General features: G+C 40.4%; 3 protein-coding genes across 6 annotated transcripts; 1 reads left to right on the forward strand and 2 right to left on the reverse strand.

The window, feature by feature from the left end:
- Positions 1 to 310: 310 nt before the first annotated feature.
- On the reverse strand, positions 311 to 7,905 carry yif1a (Yip1 interacting factor homolog A (S. cerevisiae)). 4 transcript variants are annotated; one of them, XM_069531909.1, is made up of 10 exons: positions 7,790 to 7,905; positions 6,540 to 6,631; positions 6,100 to 6,151; positions 4,725 to 4,969; positions 3,896 to 4,000; positions 2,686 to 2,764; positions 2,537 to 2,594; positions 2,288 to 2,443; positions 1,995 to 2,088; positions 311 to 1,027 (listed from the first exon to the last, which is right to left on the reverse strand). In XM_069531909.1, the coding sequence occupies exons 3-10, from the start codon at positions 6,128 to 6,130 to the stop codon at positions 869 to 871; spliced, it is 927 nt and encodes a 308-aa protein (XP_069388010.1). In that variant the 5' UTR covers positions 6,131 to 6,151; positions 6,540 to 6,631; positions 7,790 to 7,905; the 3' UTR covers positions 311 to 868. The 4 variants fall into 4 exon arrangements, with proteins under 4 accessions (XP_069388010.1, XP_019940041.1, XP_019940050.1 ...); XM_020084482.2 differs by lacking the exon at positions 7,790 to 7,905 and having other exon boundaries at positions 6,540 to 6,646; XM_020084491.2 differs by lacking the exon at positions 7,790 to 7,905 and having other exon boundaries at positions 6,544 to 6,644.
- Positions 7,906 to 9,176: 1,271 nt separating this feature from the next.
- On the forward strand, positions 9,177 to 12,677 carry fosl1a (FOS like 1, AP-1 transcription factor subunit a). The gene is made up of 4 exons (XM_020084463.2): positions 9,177 to 9,635; positions 9,869 to 10,126; positions 11,149 to 11,256; positions 11,375 to 12,677. Exons 1-4 carry the CDS (start codon positions 9,528 to 9,530, stop codon positions 11,921 to 11,923), a joined length of 1,023 nt encoding a protein of 340 aa, XP_019940022.1. The 5' UTR covers positions 9,177 to 9,527; the 3' UTR covers positions 11,924 to 12,677.
- Positions 12,678 to 13,367: 690 nt separating this feature from the next.
- On the reverse strand, positions 13,368 to 15,981 carry ccdc85b (coiled-coil domain containing 85B). Its single transcript, XM_020109007.2, has one exon. It carries the CDS (start codon positions 15,164 to 15,166, stop codon positions 14,564 to 14,566), a length of 603 nt encoding a protein of 200 aa, XP_019964566.1. The 5' UTR covers positions 15,167 to 15,981; the 3' UTR covers positions 13,368 to 14,563.
- Between the last annotated feature and the right edge of the window lie 2,653 nt (positions 15,982 to 18,634).

Genomic DNA, 18,634 nt, shown 5'->3' on the forward strand with positions numbered 1-18,634 from the left:
CTTTGTTATATATTACATAATTGTACTATTATTGGTATTTTTGTGTTGAATTAAGAATAAGAAAAAAAATGGCACAATTTGGCTCTAAAATGTCAAGGAGTGAACATTAGTTCCCACAAATTGGCAATTTGAATATTACATGAATATCTAAAAAAAAAACACACTGTAAATCAAATAAATTCTGAGAATCTGTGGCAACGTCTTTACAAATCAAATCTTATTCACTGAAATAAATCCATATTTATCCGAAAGAAATAAATCAGATACAACAAACACAGGATTATGTTCCTTCCAAAAAAGTCTCAAAGTGTTTACGCAACACTAAATATATTTATTTTTTCCTACAAAAAATCCAAACATGGTCATGCTTTGTCAAATGTAGATAAATAAAATCCAGGTTTCACAAGAGGGGAGGTAACGCAGCAACATTACCGTACCAGAAAAACTGTACTGGAATCACACAATGCATGTTTGTGTCTGTGGGGGGTGTAAATACTGGAAAGTATGTTAAGAGACTGTATAAAATCAAACCTAAATTGATTCTATATCATGAAAGAAATGTCATTGAAAGCCCTTGTGTTTAAAGTTAAGTGGCCAAAATAAGCATTTGTCGGTGTTACAATGCACTCACAAAAGAAAAAAACTGTCTTCCATTGAAACATTTTCTGTCAAACTTTCTTGTTGAATCAATGAAACGATCTATAGACATGTCCGTCTGACAAGCTGTCCACACGCTGCAGCTCAACACTGTACATACATGTTTTGAGTTAACTGACAAACAGAGTGTATAAAGGTCAGCGTACAAACACTCAACAACCAATTTTTGGGTCCAGTACACATGGACTTCAGGTTATTAAATACCTCATGGTCACCTGACCAAGTGAGAGGTTAACCAGTAAATAATGATTGGCTGAAAGACTGCAGTGGCCACAGTGATATAAAGGCGGAACTGGGGTTTGGCACTTGGTCCAGTTCCCATGGTGTCCGAGGAGATAGAGGGAAGGATCTTCATTTTCAGAGATCGAACCTGCGGAGATAGTAAAGTAAAATCAGAGATTCAGACTGATATAATAATATATAAATATATATAAATAACAAAGAAGTTAAAAAGCTGACTCATTTACAGGAAAAGTCTTCAATTCAGTCTCTTGTCAGGAGTTACATGAGAAGACTGACACCACTCTCATGTCTCATGCTTAGCTTAGCATAAAGACTGAAAGCAGGGGGAAACAGCTAAGCAGCAGCTACCTACAGCTTCATGTTTACTATGACGTGAGCGGTGCTTGAAGAAAATGCAATTACTAATCAAATAATACATATTATTAATTTTCAGCAAATAAGCACATGGATTAATGTATGATACATTATTAACAGAACATGTCAAAAAGTATTTTTTTAAAGTTGTGTCCTTTCTTTGGCAATTCGATTTAATTTGTTACTGAGTCTGTTTTTCAACTTGAAATTGTGGCATTTATGAAGTTATTCACTGCTTCAGTGTTTTAGCAACTAATCGGATTTAATGTAATAATAAAAATCACAACACTAGTGAATAATAGTAAAAGCTGATGCATTTTGGTGTTGCAAAAGACATCGTCAGTGTTTATATCTCACTTAGTTTACACACTGTATTACATTTGACACAAAGGTATTGAGTTAAGTTTTGTGTGTACATGTTCTCTTTTGTTAGTGTGTTCTTTTCTTAAGTATTCAATTTTCAAACACCCTGAGAAAGGACAATTTAAATGGGAAAGAAAATACCATCGAAATAAGTAGATATCTAACCTACATAATATGGAATAGAACTAATTCTATTTATGAAGACCACCAGAACATTTTCTAAACTATAATATCCTACAGGACATACAAAACATAAAATGGGTACATATTAAACTTCAAACTAATGTTCACTTTAAAGTATTAAAAGTATTTAAAGCATAAAAATCAGTTGGGTTTAAATGTAGATGATGACATCAATCCGAACTCAAAGTACTTACTATGAAGAACATGAGGGCACAAGAGGACCAGGCAAGGGCCACATAATATCCATCACTTCCAAACAGTAAGCCACACAACACTGTGAAGATCATCCTGGAGGAGAGACATAAACAATCATTCACATTGTTGACATGGCTTTAGTTTCAAACGTCCTCATTTACAAACCTACATGTACACCCCTGAGCTGAATCCATATCACGTTGTGTAACTCTTTCATTCAGCCTTGATCTGTTCTTTGTCAATGATGAGTTATATATTAATTAGGAAATATTTGCATTTGCGTTCTATTTACCCGACATATTTGTATCCACTGTAGGCGATGAGGTCAAAGGTTGACAGGTCGCTGTGTACTGTCAGCAGGTACAAACTCAGCAGCATCACCAACACCTCAATGATGATCCACACGAGGGCAGTGCTGGCACACAGCCCAAGAACCTCTGGACTGAACCTTCACGCGAGGACAACACACACTGCTTGTTTAACTGATTTAAAACATTTGCTTTGAGTCATAATATAAACAAGATGAGGAGGAATTACTCACCGTTTCTGAATTCCGAGGGCCATTCCAGCAAGTAAAATGTAGGTAATGAAAGCCATTGCTAAAAGACAAAAAAAATTATACAAATATATTCAGCGATCTAAAACTAAAATAACCTTGTGTTAAGAAATATGTTTTTACAGAAAACTTACTTGGGATGTACAGATCAGGGGCATTCACATCTTGCCTTGGAGTCAGTGGAGTGTCCCGATGGTATCGAACTTCCCAGTCCTACAGCAACCACACAAATACAGTATGAGACAGACAGCAGTGAGTGAGACAGAGTCCAACACAGTTACATGCAATTCAAGCTCGGTGCTATTTTGTGTTTATTTGGACAGAAGGTCCGTGTCAAACAGGATTAAGATTCTGTATATATGTATGCATATTAGGTTTTGACTACACAGCTGATACTTCAGGGTTGGACGATACACTTCTTGTCAATTGTCAAAGCATTACAGGTCCATGTTTTACAGCAGAAAATGTCAAACACCAGTGCTGTTCTTGAGAACACAACCCAAACATTATGTTCTGCAAATCAGAGCACAGTAATTAAGTGAAGCCATTCAACACGGCTGTGAATGTATTCAGTTGGAGATGTGTTGTCTGACAGGGAGTTTTCAAAAGTCATCATTCAAGATGTGTAATTTTGAAACTGCAGCAGTCATGGTATCACCTCCATCAGGATGTGAAAACAAAAGGAAAGCTGAACCTTATTTACACAACACAGCAATAACAGAAAAAAGCACACTACAGCAGATTTGTCAGATGTTAACTCATCTGTGAACTGCACTTTGTTTATTCCACAATAGTTAAAGTGAAATAGGATGCCACCGATCTGATCTGAGATCTGACTTACAAATATTTTTTTCTGGAAATTTCCCTGCGTGTCATTATTAAGCATGTTGCACAAGTATTCAGTGATACTAGATGTCCCCACAATGCCACTATATGTCAAATCATCAAATACATGTTCAGTAGACATCCTCCATTAGGGTAAATACATAATAAGGAGTATTTAGGGTCAAACGTTAAAATCTATGTGACCCTGTTCTTGTAAGGAGTTAACACTGTGTGGTTTCTACATTATCAGGGCACAGAATGTTTGTTGATTTACAATCTCGACAGTTAAAGTTAAGAGTGTGGGAATTAACTGCGCTTTATACTATCACTAGAAATCACAGCATTACTATGTTCACACGTGAAGCTGAAATCTTGTTTGAATTGTTGGATTGTGATAAGTGGTTAAAAATATGATACAAGATAAAATTATCAGTCATTATTTAACTTTTTAAAATGTTTTCTGTTGTCCCGTACACTGACATGGGACAAAGTCTGACAGAAGGAGTGGTGTTAGATTACCTGGTGTGTGTAAGGGAACAGGAGGATCATAAGTTTCTTCAGTACGTATCTGGTATCAACAGCAAAGAAGTATTTCAGCTTGTTCACAGACATGAATCTGCTGATCTGCAAAGGAAGCAAAAACATCGACTTGAAAAGTGAGAAGCGACAGTCTGCCAACGTTATTAAAACACTTGAGTCATAGTCATTTCTAAAGAAGGGTGTCTGTGCGCTCAGGATTATGTATCACTTTGACTTGACACCCAGTCTATGTATTCTGAACAACCTGCATATTAAAACTGCCAAACAAGTAGAACAGCATCACTATTGTTTATCTGCCACCCACGAGTGATGCATTCATTTGAGGTTAAAGAGAATCAGCTTGATTGAAATCTTGTCCTCAGAAAAGGTGAAAACCATTATACAGGAACGTTTTAGCTGTCAAAGAGGCTCTGGATGTATTTAATATCAGGGACAGGATCATTAAAAAGAAGCTGCTGCAACAACAAAAGATAGAGACTGTCAGTGAAGAACACATCTGCCTAAAATGACCCCTGCATGCTGTATTTCAGACGACTCTAAAATCAGGTTTGGACCTAATATGTTATAACACATTAAGATGAAAAGACCTGAGCTGGGTCTGGATGTACCAACACAACCATTGTGAAACTTGCCCAGAATGCAGCTACAGGTGTATTTAAACCTGTATATACTACAATTAACTTATAATTAAGTTTAGTTTTCCAATTTAGGCCTTGTCATTATAAAAGGTTAATGGTTTAACACCACCAGACCTCATTCAAGTGCATACAGTACAGTATATCATATGAAAATCATGCTTGTCCCTCACCTCTTTGTTTACCATATCCTTTCCTGTGTTGGCTAAGGAGGAACCGTACATCATGGCAGCATTGGCCATTGGGTCGGCAAACAGGTTGTTCACTGCAGCATCTCCTTGCATGTCATTTGAGGGTCCTCCCATATTGTACCCCGGAGTGTAGTATGCCTGACTGTTCATGGCTGGTGCTCCAGAGCTGGTGTCCTCAAACAGGACAGAATCTCCTGTTGGAGGAGCTGTACGAGCTCTCTGTTTAGCTGCAGAAAAAATGGTGGAGTTACTAATTGTGCACAATTATCCAGAATATCAAATACAAACATGTATTTAAATCTACCCTAACTGGTTATTATGCTAATCCTATCAGTTAAGATATATCATGTGATAGTGTGACAACTAAGCTAACATACAAAGATGCTCACTTTTGTTCAACAACATTGTAAAGAATCAGGAATGTGATGTCACTTCTGATAATTAATGATATCTCAGCAACAACTGAAAAAGCAAAGACCAACCATCTGTACGTCTTGATGTCTTAACTATTGTATTCACTCATGTTGCTGTTATTTTTCATATTAAGGACAACATACTATCTGTGTGAAAATGGAGCTGGACAGATAATATGAGAACCATTTCTCTTTGACCCACATTAAGGTAGTTACAACTAGTTAAAGTGCCACCAAAAAGTCATTAGTCGTTGTAAGCCCTAGACAAATGCAATGGGGGGTCCAATGCTTTCTTGTATGACAAAATCCGCCGACTTACCCTAATGAAGCTCATGCAGCTCTCAAAGATTATACATTTTCAATTGTTGGGCAAAATCTTGCAGAAGAGGGTTAAGTGATATTTTGGACGGATGGACTGAACAGGTTTTTTCTTTGGATTATCTCACCCTGCTGTGAAAATGCATCAGCCATAAGGGCACACGTCATTTTTAGTTGTTTTGATTCTCACAAAGGCGTCTGATTGGTCCTATTTTCAATCTGGAGCCTGACACTGACCCAAAACATACAACCAGAGTCATGAAGAGCTTCAGTATCTTCAGTGACAAGAACAAGGAGTCCCCCAGCATGTTGGTCTGGCCATACAGAGCCCTGATCTCAACACTAACTATTACTACTGCACAGTTCTGTAGATCAGACGTGACAACACTCATGTAGGTAAGATTTGCTGAATCACTGGTGTATGAGTCTGTTATTACTGGTATCTGCTTAACTGGGATGTTTTAATGAAGCATCACCAATCAAATGACAACACTGGCTGAGTGTATCTCTCTGTGTGACTCCAGCTTCAGGGGGGAAATAGGAAGTAGCTACTATCAGTGGATTGTTTGCAAAACTTTTCACCAACGTTAACAGATGTATCACTGGTGATTCATCTGAACACTTACTTGCTCGGTACCCATGATGTGGCAAATCCATTGTAACCTTCGCTGACGTTAGCTTCAAGCAGAAAAAAAACAGTGACACGTTAGCGACAGCTCAGCTTATTCTTCTCATGCTAGGCTAACTAAATGTAGCTCGGTGGTGCGGCATCACAGCTAACACTAATCTGACACCAGCTCACATCACTCTTATGTCAAGTCTTGCTAGCTAACAAGCTAACCTTGTAAACTTATTCAACGGGGACCACTGTAGCTGCCAGTTAACGCTAGCTAACACGGCGAGAAAGCTAACTTATCAACGTGATATATTTTTAGCTGAAGCTCCGCGTGTAATGACAGACGACATGCAAGCGTCAAAGAGAAGCGATGTAAATGTAAACACGGCTCGTTTAAAGACAAATACGTGCAGATTGTAAAGAGACTACCGAGGATAGAGGAGCTCTTACCTACACAGCTAACGTTGGTAGCTAGCTACGTGGCTATCAGGCTGCTGGGGCTGATCCCACCCATCCGCTGCAGTGGGTTGACTTCACTGTGCCTGCGTGGCACAAACCATGTTAGTGTTAATACACAGAGAGCTCAGACACACAGAGAGACTTCAGTTTTAACACCAGTGCTGCACTGTGTCACTTCTCTGTTAACAGATGTATTTCAGCTGTCAGAGGCCACTACTTCTTCTAATTCATCTGTGTGCAGAAATGAAAAGATCTACTGAAGTAACTGAAGACAATCATTGCAGGAAATAAACAGAGCATACAGACAATATGATGCATTACTAGAGTTGGAATAAATGAGCCCTCGGTTTGCTTTTTAAAGTTCATTGACTCTTCGCTCAATTAAATCTACATTTTTATCAAGATGGCATACGGATCTGGGCCACTTCAGGCACAGGATGAGAGCTTCTGGCCTTATTGTGGACTGGATAGAATGGATGTGAGCCTAAAGTGCCCAAGAGAGTTCAACGCACTGCAAATCAAGGAATCACATGCAAATAGAAAAGAACAAGTGCAAATTAAGAAAACAGCTTCATCATTTGATGACACATGCGCTGCAACTAAATTGATATAGTATATAGTATGTCAGTATGACCTCAATAAGTCATGACTAAGACAACCAGTTCAGTCCTGGTGCATTGATGTTGAAAACTCTTCTGCTCAATCGCACTAAGATAATTTGCCTAATGTACCTAACAGGGAATTGTCAAGACATGAACTGCAACACCCACTAAACCAAATAAATTCAAGTGAATGTGGCATCAGGATGCAGTTAAGATGGCATGTGTGGGAGTTGAGTGTGTGGGTGTTGTGGGTGTGGATGAAGATTTTTAGGATGAGTAAACTGCAATGGAATCCAACCTATTAAGTGCAAACTCTAAAAAGAATGAGGGGAAAATATTGAGTAAGACAAAAAATACATGGGGTAAAAACAAAAGTGAAGTAAACACAAAAACAACTTAAGCTATAAGTAGTATGTAAAGCATGTTAATATACATTAACCTAATAATAATTTCATTCAGCAAAATAGGAATATGTGTCGAGCAGATTTTTTCTTTATTTAATATAAAAGACAGAATAGGTGTATCAGGTAGGTACCACCAGAGAAAAAAATGGTTGTCAACATGTTGCGGCATGTCACGATTAGAGACACAGACAGTGACATCTTTGAATTCCTGAAGCTTGAGTCATCTCACACTCACCTTTATCCCAGATTCCCTTTAAACCATCCGGCATGTGTATAGTTACAGGGTGTGATATTTGAGACTCTGCACTTCAGTGTCTCAATGAGCAGCAGGTATTGCCATTGTAAAATTACATATAGTTTCAGTTTTTGTTCACTGTGTGTATTCTCATTCATAGATAATATGGAAACCAAAAGTACAGTGTCTAAAATAGGTAATTGATCTGCATTGTTTTTATCACGTTTAACTCCCAAACTGAGACTTTTTGGGGTTGACTTTACAATTAACTTGAGGATTATTGACAATCCATATTCCCAGGAGTAACATTCACAGTAACATGAGACATTGGTGCAACAGTCAGCAGCCAGGAGAAACCAGCCTTTGCCGGGAACTGTGTCCCCAGGGACTGCAAGGTCAGCAGCCGTTGTTGGACTAATCCTACCAAATCTACAGCATGCTTTTTTTTGAATCTTTACTAGGAGCTATATTGTGCTTGCAAGTAAAAAATCAGTCATTGGAACGGATGGTGAATTAAATGAGCAGCTTTGTGGAAATTGCCTGACTCATCTCCACAGGCATGCGTGCACATTGATGTGGTTTGCAAAGTGAGAGTGGCTGCCAAACCCCTAAACACAATTAGGTGCATGCACCCAACTTTGGCTAAACTTTATGATCCATTTCGTAACTGTAGTGTAAACTTCACACAACTTTGAAACTGATTCATATTGAAGATATTTTCATGTTGAGTAACAGTATTAATTTTCATCAGACTTTACAGCTATAATGAATTAAATAGTTTTATGTTAAAATGGTATTGGGGAACATTTTTCTTAAATAGCTACACTTTAATATAATATTGAATATCACTTTCACTAATTTCACATTAATATTAGCACATAGAAGGGTACTATATAGATACAGTAAAATACACTTGTTTTCATTATAGCAAGATAAGATCCAACATCAATATGAAAACTAGCAATTGTAAGTTGACCTAAAAATAATAAATTCTCTTAATTTACATGAAATTAATTATAAAAGATCATTTTAAAGTAAAATATAATATAAAGTGACATTTTCAACAGTAACAAACCCTTTTAATACTAGTGATCCAATTTCTATTAGCTGGTGGAAATTATAATAATTGCATCCAAAATGCAAATTTTTTTGTAAACACAATAAAAAAGTAAGGTCACTGCCAGTGTGAGCAGGAAGCTGTAGTAATATTTCCACCAGTGAAAACAGAAGTGTGAACCGGGGTGAGACCATGAGGTGAGGCTGTGCGAGGAACCCCTTGTGTTACTCTCAGGAGGAAACTCTCACCAAATATGGTCATTGACGTCATGAGGCACGTGGTCTCATTCGTGAGAGATTCCAGACAGCACTATTTCCCGTAATGACAGAGGGGCGTGGCAAAACTACGATCACACTTTAAGAGTTTACAAATTCACGATCGTCTCCAGACTCTGGCTTCAAGACGCGTGACTCACGAAGAGACGACGATCGCAAAGTGGTTTTGGGAGTTTTGAGCCCGATTTGAAACGAAGGCGAGGCCATTTCTTCTTCCTCGTCCCCCCGTGAGGACGAAGCCGTTTGGACTCTACCGGTTTACCGCAAGAAGGTGGGCTTGCCCGGAGTTTGAATTGACACGCGAGACTCAACCAGAAAGTAATTTTTTGAAAGGCTCGAAGGGTTGATTATCCACAGCCGGGATCGATTTTATCCTCATCTCACAGGAGAGGGTCTAACAGAGAGGATGTATCGAAACTTTGGGAACGAGGGACGAGGCAACCCGACGTACACTGGCTCTGAGTCCAACACTGGATCCCTGGGAGGCAGCAGCACCTCCACCACTCAGGAGCAGGTACCTCGATTCAACCAGGAGACACTTCACATGAATGAAAACTGAAACACTTTTTAAAAAGATGGGAACTTTAAGTTAGATTAACACTGTACACAATATATATGTGTATATACTGTTAACTGATCACTTTCGTGTATTGTGTGTAGTTAGTATACTATTTATGTGTAGTAACAAGTTTATATTAACATTATCATGATCATCTTCATAAAGTTTGATTTGTGCTGTCTTTACAGAAATTTGTCTTGACAAGCAGCGGTCAGTTCGTCCCAAGCCTCAATGCCATCACAACCAGCCAGGACCTCCAGTGGCTGGTCCAGCCCTCACTCATGCATCCACCGGGCCCTTCAAGATCACCAGTGCCTCCTTACCCAACCCTGTCAGGGGCACGGCCCCTGGGTCCAGCACCTTCCCATTCCCACCTTCTCAGGCCGGGGGTCATTAGAGCTGCTGCCAACCCTATGGCTTCGACGAGGCGCAGGACCGATGAACATGTGAGAAAGTAGTTAGATAATATAGTCTGAAACTTAACGAGTAATATGAAAAACCAATAACACATTCTGAAGTGAAAAAGGTGATTATGAATTTTTGTTTCTTCTGTTTAAAAAATGAGAATTGTCTATGACAGAATATAAAAGGGCTTTTTCACTAAGGGGAACAGATATGAAGTTGTGGAGAGAAGCTCAGTCATTGTGTAAGTGGTGTTTGATATCTTGTCATGCCGTGTGACACTAGTGTGTCGTTTTTTTTATACTTGTACATCAGATTAACAACTTTTGGAATAAGAAGATTATGGTTATTTAATACCTCATTTAAATTATTCATTTTGACTCCAGAGGCGAATGCACCATGTTTGTGTTCTTTTTCTGTGTTTACCTAGAGTCGATGTTGACTCAGTAAAACGATCACCTGTGATCTGTTTGCAACGATCTGCTTTGTGTGAGCAGAGCAGTGTTACGTGTCAAAGGAGGATAACAGGGTGAAATATGACCCAATTCAACACCTCAACAAAGATCATTTTTTGGTTTCATCAGACACATGTTGGCACACATCCCTCTTGTAGTCTTCCTGGAGAGGTAATTTCATGGTACAGGAAGTGGATTGTCATGTGACTCACAGGGGCAAGTCATTTTCGGTGACTCACAGCCGAGTCACCGCTGAAGTGTGAGCGTGACTCATCATCTCAGAAGGGCGGGAAATATGGGATGAGTGGTAATTATTCAGTAGGCCGCTGGATGAAGTCAGAGTTAGGGTGTTACATGGGCACAAAGGCTCAGACATTTCAAAACCTTTCATCCGCCATGACTGTGGTGACTCAGAGCACACACATGGTGGTAGTATTTCTCCTTTGTCATGTGGCCTGTGGTGGACTCTCAACATGTCTCACCGTATATTTGATATTTTGAGTTTAGGCTACACAATCCAACTTAAAACATGACATTTGGCCTTGAGTTTATCTTTCATTTCACTGTGTCAGAATAACGTGCTCAATGTATTTTTCTCTTTCTCATCAAAGTTATCCCAGGAAGAGTTGGACAGACGCAGAGTAAGAAGGGAGCGGAATAAACTGGCTGCAGCAAAATGTCGTAATCGCCGAAGGGAGCTCACGGACTCGCTGCAATATGTGAGTGAACATTGTACAAAATGTCATAACATTAAAACCTGAGAGAGAAGCTATTGGTCTTTGTAAGCCATGAGCAAATTTAAATGTGTCTGTCTTTCTCTGTTTTCCCCTGCTGCAGGAGACTGACCAGCTGGAAGATGAAAAGTCCCTTTTACAGAAGGAAATAGCTGAGTTACAAAAGCAGAAAGAAAAGCTTGAGCTGGTTCTGGAAGCTCATCGTCCCATCTGTAAGATAGACTCTGATTCAGATTCTGACCCGGGTCCATCAACTTCTGCTTTGGCAGGCATCAAAATAGAGCCAAAAGACTTCAGCAGACCTGCAATTCAATTTTCAATGAAGACGGAGAAACCCAAACCAAAGATAACCATCCCCACCAAGCCTGTCGCATCATCTGCCTCTGCTGTTGTCACTGAATCCGAATCCCTCCACACCCCGGTCCTCACATCAACTCCCTCACTAACTCCGTTCACAGCCGCTATGGTCTTCACCTATCCCTCTGGCTCCACGGACACCAACGCCTCCATCGCATCCCATGCTGCATCACTTCAAGGAAATGTCCATCAGCCTCATGCCCGGCAGCCCTGTGGGGTAGCTCATCGACGCAGCAGCAGCAGCGGCGACCAATCGGACCACTCTCTGCACTCCCCGACCATCCTCACACTGTAATTGGCAACACCGTGATCCCGACAAAACACTAGTGTGTGTGTGTTTGTGTGTGTGTGTGTGTCACAAGAAGGATCTCTGGGGAACCTGACACAAATGAAAATGATGATTATGATAACCAACTTAGTACATCTGCTTCATTTCATCTCTTTAGAAAGTTGACTCTATACTTCGATAACATGCAATTTAGCGGCATTAACAGGATATGAATGTTACACTCTTTTTTAGATTTGATATAAATATACAGACTTTATATTTCTAACTTTTAAAGCTATAAAATGAATATGTTTGAGAAATAAAAAAATGCATGCAGAATATATATTCACAAAAGGTTTGTACAAGCCTTCTATTAATAACTGTCAAATACATCAAATGATGTATAAAAGTAATAATTCTTATAAAATAATTTAACGATTTGTCACATTGTTACGTCATGTTATGTAACACTTTATAAATGTCCTCTCTATGGAAAATAGAGTACTGACAAATAAATTGGTCTTATTTTTATATGAACCTTTTTAACAATGCTAATATAGTCTATGCAAACTATTGACCACTAAGGCTGGGCCATAGGAGTTAATACAGATTTCATAATCATGTATTTATTTTTGAGAGTGTAATATATTTTTTGTTTGTCATGTTTTTATTTTCTCTGAGAGATGAACTGTTTGGGAGGGCAGTGCCTTACTTTTATGTTTTTTCAAAGCTACTACCAGCTTTACTTACTAAAAATGAAATAAAGAACAAGTGCTCATAACTGTGTGGAAATTGTGATGATTGGTAGTAAAAAATAATAAAACCACAGGGTGACGTAAAGACAAAACCTTTGACTCTGAGAAATTATATTTGACTTATATTTTGTGACAATTTTTGAATTCAGTGATTAGTAGAGAGGATAATCAGCATCAATAATGAACACAATCACAAACTGTGGCCTTTTTACTGAATCAGAGCGTTTGGCGACCGAAGCGCTGACGAACGCTCATGACGATTCTCTGTGCCCCTCAACTGTGAGCACTGAGTTCACTGTTAGTCCATTTCCCAAAAATGAAGCTGATCTCTTGCTAAAACATACATGGTTCTAAGGGCAACGGATCACTCAGCTAAAAAGGAGTTAGAGAGAGAGATGGAAAGAGTCAGATTGAGAGCTAGAGAGCATGAGAGAGGGAACAAAATCTGTGTATGCTGCTGTCACAGGACGTCTGTGCATCACTAAGTGGGTAAAAGCATTACTGCCTTCTTCAGCTCCACAGACTAAAAATAAAACTGATGAACATCCATAAAGTCGGTCTGTGTGACATAAAGGGAGCATCAATCACGCATAGATGGTTCAGACATGAAGGTCAGAACAACAAGTGCAGAAATCAATCCTTCGCTCTGTGTCATATGAATTTCAACGCTTGTTTCGGCAAAGTCATGCACGCAAAGAAAAGGCCAGAACAGCACAGAGTGTCATACCCACTGTATTTAAAGCTCTCCAATGCACTACGAGTACGAGCATAGCCCACCAATAAAAACAGCTAACGACAAAATAAAACCTTTTCTAATCCATGTGCATCAGCTATATGATTTAAACTGAGATCGGTTAGTAATGCTAGTTCATACAGATAAATCAAGATAAAGAAAGGCTCAAAGTTAGGAAAGTTAAGATCCCTATATAATCATACAGGGTAAATACAAAGCATGAGATACAGAGGAGAAATCTGACTAATGCGAAACTTAAACTGTGATATGCTAATTAAAACATCAACAACAACAAGGTAATAAAAACATGTCCTACAAGTGACTTTAAAGAGCTCGGCTTGAAGAGGATAGAATAGAAATCATTAAAACTTGTAGACCTTCCAGTTTGATACAAAGAGTTTCCGGTTGGATTTTTAAAAAAGTGTCAGCACTTACTCGGTTCAGCTCTGAGCGAGGTCCAAGGACATTTATCATGTCTTAACAAGTGTGCTGGCTCTCTAGCACGTTACATTACCAGCAGCGGCCCCGCCTGCTGTAAACCTGAAGGGCCTTTAACATCAGACTGCTTCACAGGCCTGTACAATGTGTCACAATCATCATGCACATATGGCACTCCAATCCTGTCCTGAGGAAGAGAGTGCATAAAATATTACACATTATTGGGCATCTAGCAAAAAGCAAATATCAAATAGTTTTCATTTTTTCTTTATCACAACTCATCGATGTCAGTGCTATTGTAATTAGGACTAACTATGGCTCAAAACTGGATTGAAATGAATCTTTGATTTGAAGATCCATGGTAACGCTGTCCAGTGCAATAGAAAAAAGGCTTCTACCAGTGTAGGCTAGTCCAGTGCATGAGATAAATTTATATTTGTGACCCACTTTTTTGGTCCCATTTTTTTTTCCAACAACAGACCACTGAAAAAAGAATCCCCCCACCCCCCACCCCCAAACAGACAAGTCTTTAGAAAAACACTGTAAAATTTAGATACATTATCATCTGGCAAAACATCTATTAAATGTCTTTGTAAAGTCCTAAAAATGTCTCTAGTGGAGAATCTTTGTCCAGTGGCACACACATATCACTTCTGCAGCATCCAGGAGGCCCTGGTGCTTTTTGCACCAATTTGTTTTGTATAGTCTGGCAAAGCTTCTGTCTGTGTCACACATCTGTCATCAGTCATCCGGTGAGCACACCAGGTGAAGCTGGTCCGGGCTCCCCACGCTGCCCGTGCTCGAGCTCCCGTCCCCCAGGTCCCGGGCCACCATGCAGGGCAGGTTGAGCTCGGTGGAGCCGCCGGGGCTGGAGTCGCTCCTGCTGACGCACTCCTCCTCCAGCACCAGACACAGCTCCTTCAGGTCCAGGTTCTCCTTCACCAGGCCGTCCTGCATGCGCTCCAGGTCGGCGAGCTTTTTCAAGTAACCGCCCAGGTCCTCCCGCATCACTTTGGCGGCGTGGTGGCCGAACAGCTGCCACTCCCGGGCCAGCTTCTTCACCTTGAGCCGGTCGTCGTCCAGGAAGCAGCACAGGTCCCGCAGCTCCACGTTCTCCTCCTGCAGGCGCTGGTTGATGACTTTCAGTTCCCTGATTTCCAGGAGGTGTCCCTGCAGCTGTTTATTTACCTCCTTGATCAGCCGACCTCGCTGGATGAGCGCTGAGATTTTCTCGGACTCCTCTTTACGCAGCCGGCTCACCAGCTCCTCTTTGGAGCACGCCAGCAAATCCTCGTCAGACATCTTTGACAGCTCTCTGTTTATTATCTCACCCTCACTGCCCATTTTCTATTTAAAAAACAAACCTACACCTACAGATGGTACCTGAGAATCTATTAAAAAAAAGCGCTGAGATGGCGATGCCTCACTGCTCAGTCTTCATCACCACATCCTCCTCTTCATCTCCAGGCGGTGTTTGGTGGATGACATGTAGCCTATATGCGATCCCCACACCACAGGAGGCCAAATCCAGGCAGAAACATGTGATTTCTCTATTTAGCTGCTTCTCTTCGCTGCCTCTCTGCCTCTGTGCTGTTTTTACGCAGAAGCCAGTGTCTGCTCTTAATGAGGTCGCGGATGAAAACGCACCACAAACCCTCATTAATGTCAATCTGTCATCCTCTCAACAGCAGGCTGCCTTCTCCAGCAGGCCTCCAGGAATACTACTGTCCTTGTTTTACCTCCTCGAGCAGGATCCAGTCGCCTGTTGGGGGTTTTATCGCGCTACAAAGGCCCCGGTCGATCCACGGAGGCGTAATCCAGCTGCCTCGGACGCACACCCTGCAGATGTTGTTGGTTTTTTACGTCGCTGGCATCGTCTCATCCGGCTGCGCTCTGCTCCTCGGCTGAATGAACACACTCCCCCGGTGGCTGCAGGGAAGAGTCCGTGTGGTGCAGCAGCTTGTCTCGTCCTTCTCACTCGTCTGGTTGTTCCAAACGGGCCACTGTTTAAATTAAAGGAAACAAAACCAATCTCAATCCAATGCAGCCCTTCAAATTAGACGCACCGTCTCTGTTCATCCTCTGGGGCTGGACTGTTACCACAACAATGTCCGACTCCAACACTTTCACGGCTCTGACTCCTCGTCAAGCTGCAAAAGGACCGGATATCTATTTCTAAGGCCTTCAAAATGAAAGCAGTCTCTATTAAAAATTACGCAAGAAGGGAGGAAGTGTTGTATAATGTATTTTGTGAACATATTTAAGCAAAAACCACGTGTGTTATTTAGCTTAACTTTTATTTAAATTGATGATGTGATGCTGTTGTGTCATGTTCCTCAACACTTTAGCTTTTATTTTGTGTGGTCTTACCAGAAGCTACAGTTTCCATGACGATCGCTGGCTTGACGCGTTGATCTGACAGCAATCTGAGATATTTGTGGTTTCCTCTGAGGTTTCCAGTGGCTCTTCCACACACACAACTGATGGCATGGCGGTGAAAAGACGCAAAATGAAGTGGGCAGCTACGATCAGGCAGAACTGACGCCATCCATCTCAGTTACACTGTGAAAAACAGAAAGATGTGAGGAGGGAGATCTGCTCCATGTGCGCCTTCAGTGAGGAGCTTGTGTGGCCTCCTTAAAAACACATTTACCCCAAATACAAATATATCGCAACAACATGGACAAGCTCAGTTTATGAAGGAAAGGAGCAGGAGAGGGCAAAGGGAGGCCACTTCCTCTGGGGTGCTCCCATCCTCACATATAACCAGTTCTTTGTAAACATGAGACACACACACATCCTCTGTGTACAGAAATGTGTGGGATACAGTTGGCTACAGTGTTACAGGAGTGACTACTGGATGTGCTGCTTTCTTTTAAAAGCACACTGGTGGAATGTGTGACTGAGCCACTTTTTCCCGCGGGTTTATGCTAAAGAAGTGGAAGATCTGCTCCATGTGCCCTCAGTGGAGAACTTGTGCGCATCCATTTGGATTCAAACATGGATTTACCCCCCATTTCATACAGTAAAAACACTAAGGGGGGTGCAGGAAAGGCCTACTTCCTCTGGGGTGTTCTCATCCTCAAATACTACTGGTAATTATTTGTCCCCAAATGTTTGCAAACACACAAACATCCTGTATGTCTTCTTTAGACAGAAAGGTGTGGGGTACAGTAATGTTCTATGAGTGACTCCTGGATGAGCTGCTTTCTTTTCAAACGACACTGGCGGAAAGTGTGACTGCAGCCTTTTTTCCGCGGGTTTATGCTGAGGCATTCAGCCACATCCTTCCGCCCTCTGTCCCACCTCCATTGTTTCACTGAGGCCACAACAATGCAGGGTGTTAACTGCGCAAGGGGGAGCCGGGAATGGAATCAGGGTGTCATGTGAGGTTATAGACGTGGATGTGCAGCGAGGGATCCGACAAAAAGACATGTTGACGAGGTCGTTTTCTCCCATGTTTTGGTTTTTGAAGGACACATGCAGAAGCACAGAAAGGGAGGGTGAGCAGGGGGATTTACGGGGATTTATTCAGATTAATCGCCGGAGGAAAAGAGAGCAGATTGTGTAAACGCAGGCAAAGCACATGTATGCTGGAGGGGCCTGGTGCTCACACAGAGGAGCCCATCTCTGATCTGACAAAGTGTAGATTCTCAAATGAAAGGCCAGAGATCAACAAAAGAGTCCTGTCAAATGTGCCGGTGAAACTTGAGTCATTAAATAATCATCGGTTTTTATTTGATTTTTGTGTGGCTGCTGATGCCTCACTTACTTTGAACTCAGTGACAGGATGTGGACTCTTATTATATATACAGCCAGCTTTGTGTAAATCACCAGGTTTGGTTTCAAGGGTGGGGAGGGGTGGGGGGGTTACAATTAAGAACAAAAAAAACCATACAAATCTAAATACATTAAAATAAACATCAACAAATCAAAATAACTCCACAAGAACAACATGAAATCCATACATTATGAATAATGCATAGTGATATAAAGTATTCTTTATTCATGGACTTACCCTATGTATGCCAGATGCCGTTCATCGATCATTTAAGTTTTGATTATGCCATTCACTGCTGATGATATGCACTTAAACAACAGACATTCCAATATAAAACTCATCACAGCCTGTTGTTAAACATTAAGGACCATATCATTAAACATAACATGTGTTCATTGCAGCCAGGAGCACAATAAACAAAGTCAGTACATAAGATATATAATCATTTTAATTCTAAAGGCGATATTGTTGCTACACACATTATGGAAAAATAATAATGTGGACAAAATAAAGAAATGATAGTTTAGTGAAATAATTCACAGTCAGATTTTTTCTTGTGCTATCAGGAGGTTATGTAAGAGCAGTATTGGAGGAATTAGTCAGATCTTAGCAGTAATACGCAGAAATACAAGTACAAATGATGCAGCCAAAGGTTTAATATTAAGTTCAAATGTATTGACATTCAAATGTACTTAAAGTACCAAATATCCAAGTTCTGATTATGCATAGTGGCCTGTTTCCACATAATATATAAATGAATATTTGAATATAATGAATCAGTGATGTCATCACTTCACTTTGCAGCTAGTGATTACATGTACTTACTAATATAGTCTTATTTCAATAACACATCCTAATTCACTTGTTGATTACATTTTGTGTACAAGTACAACTAAGTACACAAGTATCAAATCTTTAAAAAGTACAATATGTATCTTTGGATTCTAGTGAAGTAAAAAGTCAGCTGAAAAAACAGAGCTGCTCGTGCGAAGTACTAGTACTACAGTAGTCGAGTAAATGTACCTTGTGGA

This window comes from Paralichthys olivaceus, chromosome 9, assembly GCF_024713975.1.
Source record: "Paralichthys olivaceus isolate ysfri-2021 chromosome 9, ASM2471397v2, whole genome shotgun sequence".
Taxonomy (NCBI): domain Eukaryota; kingdom Metazoa; phylum Chordata; class Actinopteri; order Pleuronectiformes; family Paralichthyidae; genus Paralichthys; species Paralichthys olivaceus.